This window comes from Gorilla gorilla, chromosome 11 (genome assembly GCF_029281585.2).
Source record: "Gorilla gorilla gorilla isolate KB3781 chromosome 11, NHGRI_mGorGor1-v2.1_pri, whole genome shotgun sequence".
Classification (NCBI taxonomy): Eukaryota; Metazoa; Chordata; class Mammalia; order Primates; family Hominidae; genus Gorilla; species Gorilla gorilla.
In genome coordinates, this window is record NC_073235.2 from 116105992 (window position 1) to 116123652 (window position 17661).

At 33.9% G+C, this 17661-nt stretch overlaps 1 protein-coding gene across 7 annotated transcripts in view; it reads left to right on the plus strand.

Moving 5' to 3' along the window:
- The window catches only part of SPAG16 (sperm associated antigen 16), a 1164663-nt gene that overhangs the window by 206392 nt on the left and 940610 nt on the right, over positions 1-17661 (plus strand). For all 7 annotated transcript variants that reach the window (XR_008677798.1, XM_019022690.4, XM_055380495.1 and 4 more), the window contains one exon: positions 9480-9607. Coding sequence is in view for 6 of the 7 variants with exons in the window: in XM_019022690.4 (XP_018878235.2) it covers positions 9480-9607 (128 nt within the window). In the remaining variant the exon portion in view is untranslated. The remainder of the gene's footprint in view (positions 1-9479; positions 9608-17661) is intronic.

Genomic DNA, 17661 nt, shown 5'->3' on the forward strand with positions numbered 1-17661 from the left:
TCTTTGACATTTACTCAGAGTAATACCATACCTGAAATAGGTGAATCTATGAATTCTTAATTTAGTAAATCTGTTAGAAACAAGGTCATTTTCAAAAGCTGTTACATTAATTGACTTTTGTGTAAAGCATTGTCTAGCACTATTTCAGCACCCAGTATTGACAGAAGTGATCACTTGTGTCATCATATGGCACACACTTTTCTGAACCTCGATATGCTTTTGGCTACCTGTCTTTCTATTTTGTACACTTTCCCTTTGAATATTTTTAGGTTTGCAACACTTTTATGTGATTATCATAGTGTTAAACAAAAGTTATAATTTACTGTCCAGGATTATTTTACATATAACATGTAACTGACCCTCTCAGATGTTTTTATTATTACATAACAAGCTTATCAAAAAGAAAAATTGAATAACTTAGAAATAATATTTATTAAATTGTAATTATTAACCTGTTAGCATTAAAGTCAGGATAAGATAGCTGAGCTGTACTGCAATTTCAATTACAAAAATGCGTGCTTATTCTTCATTTTGGAAGCCCGCCAACTAAAGAATATATTAGGCAGTGAACGCAACATGAGAAGCCATTCAATTCAGCAATTTCTAGTTGGTCAGATACATCTTCAGGCAAATTTAACCTTTATAAGGCTTATTCTTGGTCTCTGTTTTGTAGAGATTACAGAATTGTTTATTTTAAATAAAAATTATGTTGAGAGAGGTATAATCTAAAAGTCATTGAAATTTCCACTTCTGTCAATTTTAGGTTACATGCTGCTAGGTAAGAGGAATTAATAAAAGTTTAGAAAGTCTTCATTCATTTTCAAAGTAAACTGCTAGTAGAGAAACTGCCTTACTTTCTAAACCTTAATAGAATACGTTTTTATTGATAAATGTCCAATTCATTGACTTTTGTCATCTTTCAATTAATTGCTTACGTTTTTTGTTTTTAATAAGATTTTAAAAGTTGTTATAACCATTTATCACAACTGTGAACTGACTTGACTTAAAACCATTAGCAAAATAAACACCTGTATTTTAGTAGCTACCCATAAGCAATAACTACATACTATGTAAGTGCCCCCTGACCTCCTGAATCCTGCTTCAATTTTGTTTAGCCTCTGTTTAAGCTCCTGGGGATTATGGGAGCAACCAGAATGGCTTCCAAAGAAACAGAGGGATAAGTAACCCAGGTGTGTCCTCTTTGTGCCAGTAATAGGAACTATGCCAGCTGGCTGCCCTCTGGCACTGTGCATAGTGAACAGAATATTTCTTGCATTCCCCAAAGGGAAATTTTAGTAAAAGGAACACAAATGAATTGGATCATTATTCCCATTTCTCAGAAAAGGTCTGTGCAAGAGAAGGGCACAGACTTCATTCTTTGCTTTATGACACAAGTTTATTAAGGTTGCCATTGCAGTGATTTTTGAAAATGAAGGAAGCATCAGAACATCACTGAAATACATACTATAATTGGGAATTACAGTAATAGGATATCCTGACTTGGTAATGAGAAGAGAAAATGAGACTTCCCTAAACTTTTTCTCAGTTTGTATGATCTTATCTAAATCTTGAAATTTTGGTGTCTGCACAAAAACCCAACTCAAATATCTCAGTGGATTAAAACATCAAAATATATCTCTCTTGCACTACATTGTGCAAGGGAGCTTCGCTCATCATAATCACTGAGGACCACAGGCTGGATGGGAGTGCCTGCCCCATACTTTCATATTATCAAATGAAGGGCACAAAGGGGTGGCCAAACACATGCTGGCACTTCAGGCTTGCCCCCATGTTGCTTTTGCTCACATTTCATTCATCAGGTAAATCACATGGCCACACCTAGGTACAAGAGGGCACAGAACTGACATTTGTAAATAACTCTGAAACTACTAAACATCCCGATGCTGAATTTGTCTCAGTTTAAGGAAATGTCAGCAGCAAAAATTAGTGCCATGTGCTGGGTTTTGACAGTGGTCAGATTATAAGCATTTTCTTATTTAGTAGGAAGGAGGAGGTTTATAAAATGAAATGGTATAGTGATTCTTCTAATTTTTTATTTAGAATTTTTATTTTATTTATTTATTTAAAAATGTTCATTTTTATTAACTAATAAACTGAGATTTAGGTTTAGGTATAATTATGTTCTTCTTAGGTAATTATAAACCATCAGTGGAACATGCAATTTGAAATATCTGATTACTCCCTGACACAGAGTCTGGTAATAGATGAGAAAAAGGCTTTGTGAATCACGGTTCTGATTAGAGTGTAGAATTATGTGTCTAGGAACCAGATTGTTAATAAGGTGGCAAAGCCCATTTATGCTAGAGGAAAAAGAATATTAAATAGATAAGCCATTAAGTTAATTTGCTTATATTCTTTTAAATATGGTATTTATAGATTATATACATATTTAATTCCATGATTTTCTGTGTTAAAAGTAATATTAATTCCTTATAGAAAAATTTGAATATGCAGAAATGAATGAATACAAAACATTATAAAGTAAAAAGCATATGAAGTTAGTTACTATTAATATTTGGACACACTTTATTTTAGTTGCACATATATATGTGTAAATATACATATATCATTTATATTAAGTGGACACTTTCCTATGTCCGTATTCTTCATGAATATTATTATTAATAACTAAATAATGTTTCATCATCTGGATGCATGGCATTCTATGGTTCAATCAAATTAAACACACTTTATTTGAAATTTAGGTGTTTCTAGTCCTTCACTATAATAAATAACGATGCATAGAAAACTTTATATGTAGATCTTAGCAAATTGGTCTGAATATTTTCTCAGAGTATGTTTTTAGAAATGGACTTAATTATGGAAGGTGTTTGGTCATTATTTAACATAATTGATACATATTTCCAAATTTCTTTCTAGAAAGTTTGCATTATTACCAGCAGTGTATGAGAGCACCTGTACAAATTTACATGGTATATATATTGAAACTGTTATATTAATGCTTACAGATAGGCTTTATAAATCTTGTAACTGTTTGCTAAATTTCGAAAGATGGGTTGTTGAGCAGATGGATTCTCCAACTTTAGCAAGCCTCAGAATCACCTGGAAAGCTCACTGAAAACAGATTGTTGGGCCCCATTCACAGAGACTCTGATTTAGTAAGTTTGGGAAGGGGTTTGAGAATTTGCTTTGCAAGTAAGTCCCCAGATAATGTTGATGCCCTTGTCAGAGGATTGCTTTTGGGAGAACTGTTGAAATTGACTAACGGGAGTTTGTTTTAAAGTAATAGTCATTATTCTTCAACATAGTAAAAATATGCACTTACTTAACTTTAGAAGCTAAATATTTTCTAAGCATATCAATTTTTGTGGGTTAGCCTTTAATTGTATTCTAAAAGTGTTTCTTAAAATAATTCCTTCTGTGCAAAATACTGTGCATACTAAGAAAACATAAATCTAACCATTTCCTATGTTTTTAAATCAAGCAGATCTTTTATCTCTGTTCATTAGTTTACGACACAAATAAGAAGTTTAATCAAGAAATATAATGTTAAAATAATGACGCTGTGAAGTTTCTAAGTGAATATTTATGGTTGTACATCTTTTTTTTCGTTTTATGGCTTTAGCCTTATATGAGTCAAAGTTAAAAAAGTTTCAGGGATGAATTTAAAATACAATAAAACTATTTTGTTTTATATAAACATCTAGAATAGAAACTTTAAAGACTAATTAGATACTTGAGGAGTACTAAATTAAAAATATTTAAGTACATTTGGGAAACATCATTTTGCAAATATCATCCTTCTCCCTACAGTCTAAAGCCCAAGAAATGAAAACAAACATAAAGGTCAAGTAATTGAATAGATATATGAGTAAGAAAGACTTTTCCTGACCCATTCGTATTTTCATACTTAGATTGTGAATGTCAATTAGCTCAATCAAGCCTTGCTGATAATGTCAGCTGTCAGTCACTCCTAGGTAGTGATGTGTGAAGTTTGTCAGCGGGTAATGGGCCATTTGAGTGATGAATGAAATAATGAGGGCACAGAAGCCTAAGCAAAACGTCTCCATTTTTGGTAAATTCCTCTCCACATGGGAAATTAAGACAAGGAAAGAAAAGCCATATAAAATCTCTTTTAATAGGGTGTTTATTTTAAAAATATATATCTTAAAATATCTTTTAACTTTTTATTTTTAAAAATTAATTTAAATGGTCAGTGATTAATTATCATTTCCCAATAGTATTGATCAGTGTAAGCAACACTAGGTACTGCAAGAGATAAGCTTGCTCCCAGATTCACGTTGATATTTTGACTTGAATTGAATATTTAAATCGAACTTCTTCAGAAGTTTATCAGCAGACTTTCTGAGTCCATGGACTATCTATACTAATAAGACCTTGCTTTATATCTCTGAATAAAGTGTAGTTTCTTTCTTTAGGCTTAACACATTTCCTGTTAGTGTTCTAGTAGGTATTTTTATCTGATTGCTGTTAGAGTTAGAGTTAGTGGAATATTTTTCTTTTCTTTTCTTTTTTTTTTTGAGACAGCGTCTCATTCTGTCCATTCAGGCTGGAGTGCAGTGGCACAATCCTGGCTCACTGCAACCTTCGCCTCCTGGGCTCAAGCGATCCTCCTGCTTCAGCCCCCCAAGTAGCTGGGAGTACAGGTGGGAGCCACCATGCCTGGCTAATTTTTGTATTTTTTGTAGAGATGGGTTTCACCACATTGCCCAGGCTGGTCTCGAACTCCTGAGCTCAAGCGATCCACCTGCTTTGGCCTACCAAAATGTTAGGATTACAGGCATGAGCCACTGCACCCAGACAATATTTTTCTTTTATATCTTCTGTTAATTCATTGCATACTAGCGAAACTTACTAATTTTATAATTTGTCAGATGTAATCAGCCATAGTAATATGGTCCCTTTAGTTTCTTTTTCCTTTTGGCTTATCTATCTAATCATCTATCAGTGTAATCATAATATCTGTAATTAATGATCATTTTATCTCCTCTTTTCCAATAGTTTTATTGCTTGTTTATTTGCTTATTATCTTTTGCATATTTCTACTCTAGCTTTTTCCAGTGATGCATTTTTTTTTCATTTATGCTGTGTCCTTCACAGGACTGTGAATCCTTGGAGTGGAAGCAATGTATTCTACTTATATTTGTGACCTAGTAATTAACATAGTGCCTGAAATAGAGTAGATACTCAAATGTTGACAGAATGCCTGATTGAATAATTTTTCACTTCCACTTAAAAATTGTTTGGGGCAATTCCTGTGAATGTTAGTTCAATGAACAGCAAATAACAAGATAGGGAAGCAGACCTCTGTTGAGTGGCACAGATCTAGGGTCTGGGGGAAACCTGGGTACCCAAAGGACTCATGGGGAAAGAGGCCTAATAGATAGCTTGGCTTCCCGTGGGATGCCTAACTGATGTATTACTCAAGTTAAGAAAGAGGTACCCATTGGGTTTTTGAAATTGAAAATATTTTATTATTTTTAATTTTTTTCAGGGTACATGTGAAAACTCATATAATTTGTAAAGTTCACATCAGTATAATTGAGGTACCCATCACCTTAAATGTTTGTCTTTTCTTTATGTTATAAATGTTTGAATTATTCTCTTCTAGCTATCTTGAAATGTACAATAGATTATTTTAAACTAGAGTCACCCTACTGATCTACAGAACACTAGGTCTTATTTCTTCTATGAAACTATGTATTTGTACCCATTATTCAACCTCTCCATCCTTCCTTCTCCACTGATCTTTTCAGCCTTCAGTAACCACCAATCGATTCTGTGTCTTCTTAGATCCACTTTTTTAGCTTCCACATATGAGTGAGAACATGCAGTATTTTTATTTCTGTGCTTGGCGTATTTCACTTAATATAATGAAGAGATGGCTGCATTCTCATGTTTATTGCAGCACCATTCATAATAGCTGAAATATGGAATCAACCTAAGTGCCGATGAATGGGTGAGTGAAAAAAGAAAATGTGGTATATATACAATGGAACATTATTTGGCCATAAAAAAGAATGAAATCCTGTCATTTGCAGCAACATGGATGGAACTGAAAGTTACTATGTTAAGTGAAACAGGCCAAGCACAGGTCTTCCATTTTTTAAAATGTGAGACTATATTTAATTCCAACTGGCCCATAAAGCAATAACTTCTTTTATTATTGGTACTGAGACATATATAGATAGCCAGCCGTTAACTGGTTATGAAACTGGGATTCAGTAAGATTATGTCAAAATCAAGTCTGCTTCAATCAATATCCCAGGAGAATATTAAACTTATAATTTGATTAATATAATTATTTCATAATAAATAAGTGGAGTATGAAACAATTGATGATGAATTTGCTATCCAGCTGAAATTAACATGCCACTAGTTGCAGAAATAATAAAAATAGCAATATAAATAGATAATGTTTATTAAGAATTTAATGAACATATTAGGTGACTAACATGTGATGAATGCTTTGCAGAGATTATCTCAATCTTCATGCAGCGTTTAAGACAGGTATGATTGGGGTTGCATTTTACAGAGAGAAATATATATATATATTTTGAAAGCTTGTTAAATAGCTTGCCTAAGTTCACACTCATATGTGGTGGAGCTGAGTTGCTAAGGAAAGCCATTATTTTAACCCTGACTTTTATTTCACATAGAAAGCTTTAAAATAAACATGAGTGCCAGAGCCTTACTCTCAAATTATTATTTAATTTATTTGGGGTGTGACTCAGTGATACTGGTATTTTTTTAAAAAGCTGCCTAGTGAGTTCAATGTGCGCTTTGAGTTAAGACCAGTGAACTATTAAAGCACACTGCTGAGAGCTTAGCTTTGCCTTCCAATTGTATCTTGTCAATACAAAAAAAGGTTATTTTTTTTTGCTTGGAAGAATAATTTTAAGATTTATTTTACCTCTTCTATCCTGTACACATTGTCCTTATTTATGTATCTCACATTTACCTCACTGATCCTGCCTACCCATGTATTGGCCATTGTCTCCTGAAATATTTCAGCACATAGGCTGGGTGATATAAGAAATCTAATGTTTACCTCTGCAAGTGAATCTATGCTTAGATTGGATTGTTTTTACTAGGGTTTTGCCGCTCTTGATGTAAATCTTTTTTTAAATAGTTGTTCAGTTATCATTATATTTTACTATTTTATTAGCTCTACTAAGTAGGCAGCAGGACCTAGTTGATTAGGTCTTATTAAATAGCTCTTTCTATGATTATTGGTTTAACAATGCTTATAAAAATTGCTGTGTTTATGGTTTCAGATATTTTCAGGCAGTTCAAACAACTATATAAGACTGGATTTGGATCCATCTTGCTATATTTTCTAACATAGTAATTTACCCTTCCCCTATTTCCAACCCAAGCATCATCATTAAAATAAAATGCCAGCAAAACAATAGAAAAATAGGCAATCAGCATAAATATGCAATTCAGAAAAAATGAAGTAAAGCAAATAAATAACAAATATAAAAATGTTTAACTTAATTATATATGAATTGGCAATAATTTTTTCCATAGGCTTTTTATTTTACAGATATAATATAGTATATATGTTCATTATTTATATTGACCTAGGTGTTACTTCTTTTAGAATGTAAGCTCCATAAGGGAGAGAATTTTGTCTATTTTGTTTAGTGATATATTAAAAGAACTGAAACTGGTGCCTGTCATAAAATTGACACTCAATAATAAATATTATTCAAAGGAAATAACTATTGAAAGAATGGATTTTTTTAAGTGCATGTGTGTATGCACGTGTGTGTATACGCCATTAACAAAGATATGGTGAATGGCACACAGTACTACATGACTGGCAGCAGTATAATTGGTACAGCTTTTCTAAAAAGCAGTCTGTGAAAAGGTATCATGTTTTTCTCAAATATTTATTCTATTTGAATTATTTACACTTCTAGTACTATGCTTTAAGGAAATACTTAGTGAAGTGCAGATTTATAGACCAAAAACTCTGTTCATAACATTGATAACCATAAGTGAGACAAAAATCACTGAATAAGTAAAATGTGGCATTCATCATTCCTTCAAAACAGACTAAATGATGTGAAAATGCAGCAATGATAAATGAAAAACGAGAGAAGATAATAGAGTGTGGTTCCAATTTTGTAAAAACTGAGAAAGATGGAAAAAAATTAATTAAACCACAGTGTTAATAGTAATTATATCTGGGTGGTGAGACTAAGCGAGCTTTTAAGTTTTTGTAGAATTATGAAATGCAGAAAATTTCTATACGAATATGTACTACTTTGTTAATTAGAAATATATTATTTCACGCCAGAGGCGGTGCTCACGTCTGTAATCCCACCACTTTGGGAGGCCAAGGCGGGCGGATCACCTGATAGGGAGTTTGAGACCAGCCTGGCCAATATGGTGAAAACCGTCTAACTAAAAATACAAAAAATTACCCCGGCGTGGTGGCACGCGCCTGTAGTCCCAGCTACGCAGGAGGCTGAGGCACGGGAATCGCCTGAATCCGGAAGGCGGAGGTTGCAGTGAGCCAAGATCCCGCCACTGCAATCCATCCTGGGCAACAAAGCGAGACTCCGTCTCAAAAACGAAAAAAAAAAAAAAAAAGATTTTTCATGCCTAAAATAATGTTTGAGATAAATAATTTTTGAATAAGTAAATGGGTGCAAAAATTCATGATATGAGCCTTCTCTCAGAGCAATTTTAAAGAATTAGCTGTAAGGGGATTCATAACTTCTTTTTTTGAGTACAGTTAAGCAATTACTCTATCCTTCATTATGTGTTGAGTGCTTATTTGTAGCATGTCTTTTTTCCACTGAGGAAGGACTACTTTCTCATGGACTGAAAATGCTCTTTGATCTGTAGCTATGGTTTGCTTGGTGGAGAGGGCGGTGACCAAGAAATGACAGGTGTGGATTCTAATATATGTGATTTGTCAGGATTAATAGAAATGGTTTACTTTCAGTAAGTGTTTTTAAATTAGTCCTGTGTCCTTAGATTTAAAAAGAAAATCATAATCAATCAATTAGCAAATGTTAACTTTGTTACCCAATGAAAGTGTTTTTAGTCGGCCATTTATAGGGGACAAAAGGGGCATAAGAATTGTAGACTTTCGACTGCTGACATTACTGTTGGGCCTGGAAAGCTTATTTAAAAAAAGACAATTAACCAATAATATATGACAATGCTATATTGTGCTTCATTGGAATTCAAATAGGGAGTATTTTCAAGTAATTTTTAACATGTAACATGAAGCTTAGAATTGAAATTGGTTATGTAAATTGATATTTGCCTTATTTAAAATTTTATCTTTTTAAATATTTTCTCAAAACTAAAATTGGAAATGAAGGACTTCATGTAAATTCTGGGCAAATATAATTATAATGTTTATGTTGTAATTTAATATTAAATCAGAGTATCAACCTGTGCAGTGATTTTGATATTTAACACAGAGCTCTTGTTTAATTTTTTTTCTCTAGGATTCAGAATTTCCCATAGATATGCAACCAAATCCAAACCTGAATGTTTCTAAAGAAAGTCTTTCTCCAGCAAAATTTGACTACAAGCTGAAAAACATTTTTAGACTCCATGAACTTCCAGTGAGCTGGTAGGATTTTTGATGTTTTATTAATACTTTTGAGATTTTATTTTCATGTCAAAATTTTAATGCTCTTACAGCCATTCATGGTTGAAATGGTTTGCTTTTAGCCTTTCAAAATTGCTACTCATAGCAGTGAAAGAATCTGCTTATAGTAGCTGTAAGAATCTTAAAAGTAATTGGTTTCAGCACTTGGTGGCAGTACAGACTAAGTGCACTATTGTGTATTTTATTGTAGAGGTTGGAGTAAAAATGCACAAATCATTTTTAGAGAAGTTTCTAGGATTACTTTAAAGATAGGATCTCAGCAACTATACATTTCATTTGTTTATTTTACTTACCAATTTTACCAATGTACTTTTTCCCCGTTAATAAGTTCTTTTTACTTGTTTGTTATGAGGACTGTAATTTTGTGAACTATAATTACATAGGTTTAAAGATGAGACTTAGTATTACTCAACATTTATTGAGATAAATTGTTTTATGAATCTGTGTATTTATATTCATACACATTTATTTTAAATCTTATAAAATGGAGAGTATTTTTATTTAAAATTAAAAAAAAATCTGTAGAAAATATGCATATATAAACCTTATAATTCCATGGTACATTTACATTTCACTAAGTGGCCAGCTTTTGTTGATAATCATGGATACATCATTTTAATTATGGTTTAGTTTATATAAGTAACATTATTTTCTTGCATTTGGTCATAGAGTCCCAAATTTATGTAATTGTTCTTCAAGAAATCTAAGACTTGTACAAAAATATATGGCATTTGTTTTGTAATTGCTCCTATTATACTTAAGGAGGACTAATGACTCAGAAGAGACATTAACCACTCTTTAACACATATATTTTACCTATAGTGAGTATTTTTTTTTTCATTTGCAAACTTCCTCTGCTCTTGATGACCATATGGCATGTGCAATCTACTTCCTAAACCCCATTTGTTTGATTATTTCCTCATAGCAAGAATATTGTCTATGGTATATGTCGTGAGAACATAGCACATATGAATACTTCTGTCATGACCAAAAGCAATAGGTGAATGAATTGAAAAGGTCTGTTAGTAAAGGGAACCATAAAAATGATACATTTATACCTTAGTGTTCTATTTCAATGTAAAACAAGTGCCTGTACATTCATATGCTAGTCTTTTGATGTAAGGTCATGACTTTTTCTTATATGTTTATTGATTGGAATTCTACACAATATTTCTTACCTAAGCCATGCCAATAATGCATCTTCTACAATTTCAATTTGTCATTTCTTTTATCTAAAATAAGAACTTCAGACAACTTCAGATGATCTCCCCACCTTTTTGTAACATTAATTTTCATTGACAGTAATTCCGTTTATCCTTCTCATATTTCATCACCGTAACTAATGTTTATACTACAATAACAAACACAACTGGCTTATAAACAGGTTTAGGACCAAACTCTTGGGACTCTTTACAATCATGAACCTTGGCTGATGGGAGTGGCCAATGCTGGTCTACTTGTGTGTGATTGGAGAGCTCTGAGCAGTTGGGGTTCAGTGAGTGCAGCTTGTGTGTTTTGTGGAGATAATGGAACGTGTTAGTCAATACAGCAATTAAGTGGAGGCTGAGGGAAAAGCTTCTATTAAATGAAAATGTGGAGAAGAAACAGAGGGAAACATTTAGCTCTCAGTCAAAGGCAAAATATGGATTTCAGCTTAATTTATTTCCAGCCTTTGGAAAGACAGCTGTCCTGATTACTACTACTGCAACTCAAGGAATAATGGTTTTGTAACAATCTTCACTAGTTAGCCTATTAGGAGGGAAGGCTGTCACATTATTAGTTTATTAGTAGAAAAATAAATCGGTAAAGGAAAAATAATCACTAGTCTCTTAGAGTAACATACCTCGGTGGAAGATTAAGTTGTGACTTTGGGACAACTTACTTACATGGGACACTTTTTGCCTGTCTACTTCATTTCCAACTGGTCTCATTTTCTGCTTCCTTATACTACTGTTTCTTTTTTTGCTGTGTGTGTTTGTCACTCTCCCAAACACATGGCAAAAGTAGTAGTTTATTCTGCTACTTCTTTCTCTGCACTCTCATTCTATACTACCAGTCCTTAACTAGACATAATATAAAACTCAATTTAAAATTGTTAGTGTTTCTCAAATAGTTTCATAATCTGTGTTCTTAATTTTAAAACCAGTGGCCAGGTGTGGTGGCTCATGCCTGTAATCCCAGCACTTTGGGAGGCTGAGGTGGGCAGATCACTAGGTCAGATCGAGACCATCCTGGCTAACACGGTGAAACTCTGTCTCTACTAAAAATACAAAAAATTAGCTGGGCATGGTGGTGGGCGCCTGTAGTCCCAGCTACTCGGGAGGCTGAGGCAGGAGAATGGCATGAACCTGGGAGGCGGAGCTTGCAGTGAGCCAAGATCGTGCCACTGCCCTCCAGCCTGGGCGACAGAGCGAGACTCTGTCTCAAAAAACAAAAAAAACAACCAAAAGAAAACAGATACCACCCCCTCTACAGACATACACATACAGAATCTTAGTAAGTCTACAATACAGTGTTTATTGACCCAATTATATACTTTTTTAAGGAAAAAAGAAAGTTTTTTTTTTTGTGCTTGGGGACTATGTATTTTTAAAATTTATTTTTTTCATTTGCCATCAGTGGAAGGAAAGTTCTTCAGCTATGGTGTGTAGGTTTCTTAACTTCAAAAAGATAGCAGTAAGAGTAATGACAATGACAATGGAAATAATATCAATAACAATGCTTTGCTAAGCCTCTATAAGTGCCAGGATTCAGCTGCTGTATACACACACTATGTCTGACCTTTGTATTTCTATAAGGCAGTTATTATTTTTCTCTCTCTCTCTCCTTTCTCCTTCTCTGTCACATACATATACGAGACTCAGACACCTTGCGAATCACAAAGAAAGAATTTGTGTCACATCTGGTTAACCCAAAGGCAAACTACAAAATAGTGAATAAGTCACGCATTATTTTAAATAAACAAAATGAAAAAAAATCTCTGCTTTTTATAGTTGGGCATACAATTTTGCCAGTAATACACAACTATATGACCTATGATTTGGGCAAAATGCATGACAAGCACGACCTAGGATAATTGCTATAAACTTAAATATTAAAATAAGTAGTTAGATTGTGTTTAAGTGCAGAATAATTATGTTTTTTTCCCCTCTGGAAAAACAGATTTATCAAAATGTGTTTTTATAATGCTTTTCTAACAAGGTCATAATAAAATAAATGCATATTAAAATCCAGGTAAATTAAAAATCATTGATGTATTACTAGTTTGCATTTTCATAGAGTATGGTTTCATAGGCCAAAGAACCAGACAGATTTTAAATTAAATTAGTTTAGAGAGTTTTTAAGCTCTGATTTAGGTAGATGTCTTTCTTCTACTCTTACACGATGCTTCCCATCAGCCTAGAACATGTCTTCCAGTGACTGCCACTAGTTGTTTGTTTGTTTGTTTGTTTGTTTTGTTTTTTGAGATGGAGCCTCGCTCTCTTGCCCAGACTGGAGCGCAGTGGTGTGATCTCGGCTCACTGCAGACTCCGATTCCCAGGTTCAAGGGATTCTCCTGCCTCAGCCTCCTGAGTAGCTGGGACCACAGGGGCCCGCCACCACACCTGGCTAATTTTTGTATTTTTAGAAGAGACAGGGTTTCACCATTGTGGCCAAGTTGTTTAAAATTTTTTTTTTTTCTTATCCGGAGAACTCCCCATCAAACCTATGCTGTTTCCTCATATCCTGCTCATTGTCTCTAAGGAGGCTGACAAAAGTGCGGACTGAATTAATAGCCTCCACTTGTCCTTGCCATTCTCCCCTGCCATCGAGTTCTCTTCCTTTCCTCTCCTGAAACTGCTCTTGCCAGTCATTGGCCACTCCCCGTGTCCACCACCAGTCATCACTCACTCATTCTCATTTTCTTCACCTCTGACCACTCCTGCTTTTCCTCTCCTGACTCCTATTATTTGCATGATTCTAGTTTTCCTGCTGACTCCCAGGCTCATATTCTTCTCAGCATCTTCAGTGAGCTGCTCCTCTCTGGCCAGATTTCTGGTTGATAGGTTGGCCCTAGACTCAACTTTATAGCTTCATCTTTTCACTCTCATTTACAGGTGGCCTCTTCCATTCTCTGGCTTTAAATACTTTCCATATGGTGTGTCTCCACCATGATGTCTCTCCTGAGCTTGAATATCTAATAGGTTTCTCCAAATTTTCATCTATCCAAAAAATAACTTTGGTTTTCCCCCAAAAGACCTAATCTTCTCCTTATCTCCCTCATTTTTGCAAACGTACCAAATCTGTGTGAACTTACTCAAGCTAAAAGCCTAGGAGTCATTTTAATTCCTCATTCCCTCACCCTGCAATTCCCACCATTAAATCTACCAGAAAGTCTGATAGGTCTTTCCTCCAGAATATATTAATTTTTTCCCCACTTCTTTCTATCTGTATTACTATGGTCATTTCTCATACTCTTGCAAAAGCCTCCTAATTTACCCTGTCTTACCCCACAATAATTCACTCATGTCACAATAGCCAAACATAGTTTTAAAATGTAAATCAGATCATCAGATTTCCTGCTTTAAATACAATGATGTCTTCCCCTTGTTGAAAAAATAAAACCCAAACTTATTACTGTGTGGCCTTTGCAAGATGAGACTCTTGCCTACCTCCTTGGCTGCATGCTCTCCCACTCTCCCTTGTCCTATCTCCTCAATGACACCAGTCTTCTCACTATTCTGCAAACATGCCACACTTATTCCTACTCCAAGGTCTTTCCACTGCCTTCTCCACAGACTCCCAGTATTACTTCTCCAATTTTTACATGTCTAGCTCAGTCTAACCTCTCTTAGCTCAAATGTTACCTCCTCAGAAAGGCAGTGCCTGAAAAATGTAGCTAATATTTTACTCCTCACTCCCTTAGTCACTTTCAGTCCTTTCATTCTACTTTATTTCATTCGTGGTTCTCAGTAGGCATGCAGTGTTTTCCTAGTTTATGTGTGGCAGAGATGGGTAGATGCTCACCAATCCAGTTTCCTCTTCTCTGAGCCCATTGGGAGATTATATCTTCAGTTTGGAATTGAACTTGGGAATTTGGCCATGTGCCTAAAAATGACCAAAGGCAGTGCATATCACTTCCAGACCTAACCCCTAAGACTTCCAGTGGGATTCACTGTTGACTTTGAAAGTTCTAAGCCATGTGATAGAAGAATCATGGTTCCCTGAAACATTTGTTGGTTGTAGAGTTCTTGAAACTTTATCAAGCTTTAATCTTCCAGACTAATGAGATATCTCTTTGTGAAATTAGATGTTAGGCCACATATGATAAATGAATTTTAAAAATAAAAAGATTGAAGAGATTTTCACATTCACTCATTCACACAAAAAAATGTTATTGAACCCGTGTCAGGCACTACTCTGGGCAGTTAACTAACTGGACAGAAATCTGTTCTGAGGGAGATTACATTGATTGAAGGAAGAGGTAATAAGCCAATAGTGAACACATGCTGTATTTGATGGCCATAAATGCTGTAGAAAAACATAAAGTGAGACAGAGGGAAACTGAGTGTAGGATGAATTCAGTTTTAAAGAGAGTGACCAGGACTTTTCTTGAGAAAGTGATATGTAAGGTAAACCTGAAGCAGGTGATGAAGTGAGACATGTGGGGCACTAGGAAGAAAATTAGAGTCAGAGAAAACAGCAAATGCAAAGCCCTTGAGGTGGGAGCATATCCAAAATATTGTGGGAACAGCAAGGGGTCCAGCATGGACAGAATAAGTGACCTTGGAGAATAGGAGGGGGAATATAAAGTTAGGTACTTGGGGATCAAAGAGGCTGTGACTTAGGGCCTTATAAATCATGGTAAAGAGGACTTTGAATTTTAATCTGAGAATGTTAGGAAGGTATTAGAGGATTTTGAACAGAAGAATTACACAGTTTTACATACATAAAAACAAGGTGTCTGTAACTGCTGTGAGGAAATTATACTGTTATAGGGGTCAAGAATAGAAGCTGGTAGACTAGTTAGCAACTATTTCAGTAATCCAAGAAAATTATAAGGTTTCCTGGAGTAAGTTGACAGTGATATAGAGGCTAATGAGTAGTCAGATTTTCATTATTTTTTTGATAGGAGAGTCGACAGGATTTTCTGTTGGGCTGGTTGTGGAGTGAAAGAAAGAATTTAAGAATGATTCCAAGGTTTTTGGCCTGAGAACAGGAAGAATAGAGTGACCATTAATTTATATGGGGAAGACTAAGGGAGGAACAGGTTTGAACAGGTTTGACATGTTAAACGATTGATGGTAATTAAACTTCTAAGTGAACTTAGATATACATAGGACACCTTGGACTGTGCTGTGAACAAAGTTCATAACTGTGTATACTGCCTAGCGAACAGGTTCATGTCAGTACTATTCCTTGTATTTTAATTGAAACAGACACCAGAAATAAAGTTACTAAGTAGCTTTTACTGTGAAAATATGGGCATTATAGAAATGTAACTTTTGGAAAACATATAATTTAATTATTATATATGGATATGTATCATATAATATAAGCTTTAAGTATAAAGCTTAAGTACTTAATTATACATGTCCATATATACATATCCATATATATAAAGCTTAAGTACTTAATTATATATATCCATATATAAACTATATTAATTAAATTATATGTTTTCAAGAGAGTATTAGTTATATTTTAAAATGTGAGTTTTGAAATTAAATATCTTGAAAATAATTATAGATATTTATTTTTCCAATGGATATTTAGAATAAGCTTAAATTATGTTGTAATTTTTATGTTTACATCCCATCAAAACAAACAAGCAATATATTAGAGCAAAGTCTATATTTAAATTTTGCATTTCTAAGAGAAAGAACTTATACTTCATTTAGCTTCAAGAAAATTCCCCTTAGGAAGGTGATAATTACATACAATTGAAACACTTGTGATCATTACTTATAAGTATTTTACAGAATAATTTAAAATATTTTCTATAATATAAAGATACAGTCTGCTAGTTTTACAGTTTATTATCAAAGTACTAAGGTATTCAGCTATCTTCTATTAAATAATAATATTTATGCCATTAAATTTTAAGAAGAAAGGTGTACAATATGCAGCAAATATAAACATTCATTTTAATGAGCTATTTATCTTTTTGGGGTGTGTTCTATGAATAAATACATTATCTAATTAGTAGATTAGATTTTCGATTTATTTCAGATTGTCTTTAGAGCCATTGTATGTGTTTGTCTTTAACTTTAAAGTAAGTTTGTTTAGACATTGGGTTTTAAAACCTGAGCAGCTATCAAGGTGTTCTACCTTGTTTTTTTTTTTATGGTCAACTCACAGCCAAAATTATGGAAAGGCTTTATCATTGGTCACAGATGATGCACAGAGCATTTTCAATTCCAGTGTTTCATAGACTCAGTGATAGACCGACAGTTGCCCTCCTGGGACTGTAAACATTTTTCATTCTCTTTTAATTATCTAGATCTATAGTAATAACCACAGTGACCTATAAAAAAGCATTGTTGGACATACTATAATTATATATAGCAATTATGTGTAGTGCCAACAATACATAAAAATCCCACCCTTTAACTACGGTTGGTAAGAAATGAAACTATGCTTTTCTGCCTCAGGACATAGTTTCAGTTTTTGAAAAATTAAGACATTCCATTTTTACATAAAACTTTTTCTGGAGTATATTATTATGGTAAGGCAGGTCTATTTCCATGGACTGACAATACATTAAGAATATTCCAGTAAATATAGAAAGCATCTCTCACTCCAGCTTCCTCCTTAGCTACGTACTGGTATTTCCTATTACATACTGTATAACAGAAAGGGAAATGCAAGTTCAAAGCAAAGGTTAATCTTTGTAATGCAGAATGTCAGAGAAGATGGTTTAGAACACGTACCAATATATCTCTTGTTCTCTTTGAAAATTTATTTAGTATTTCAAACTATATTATATTCACACATGTACTCATTATTCTGTTTAAATAATTAAAGGTGGCAAG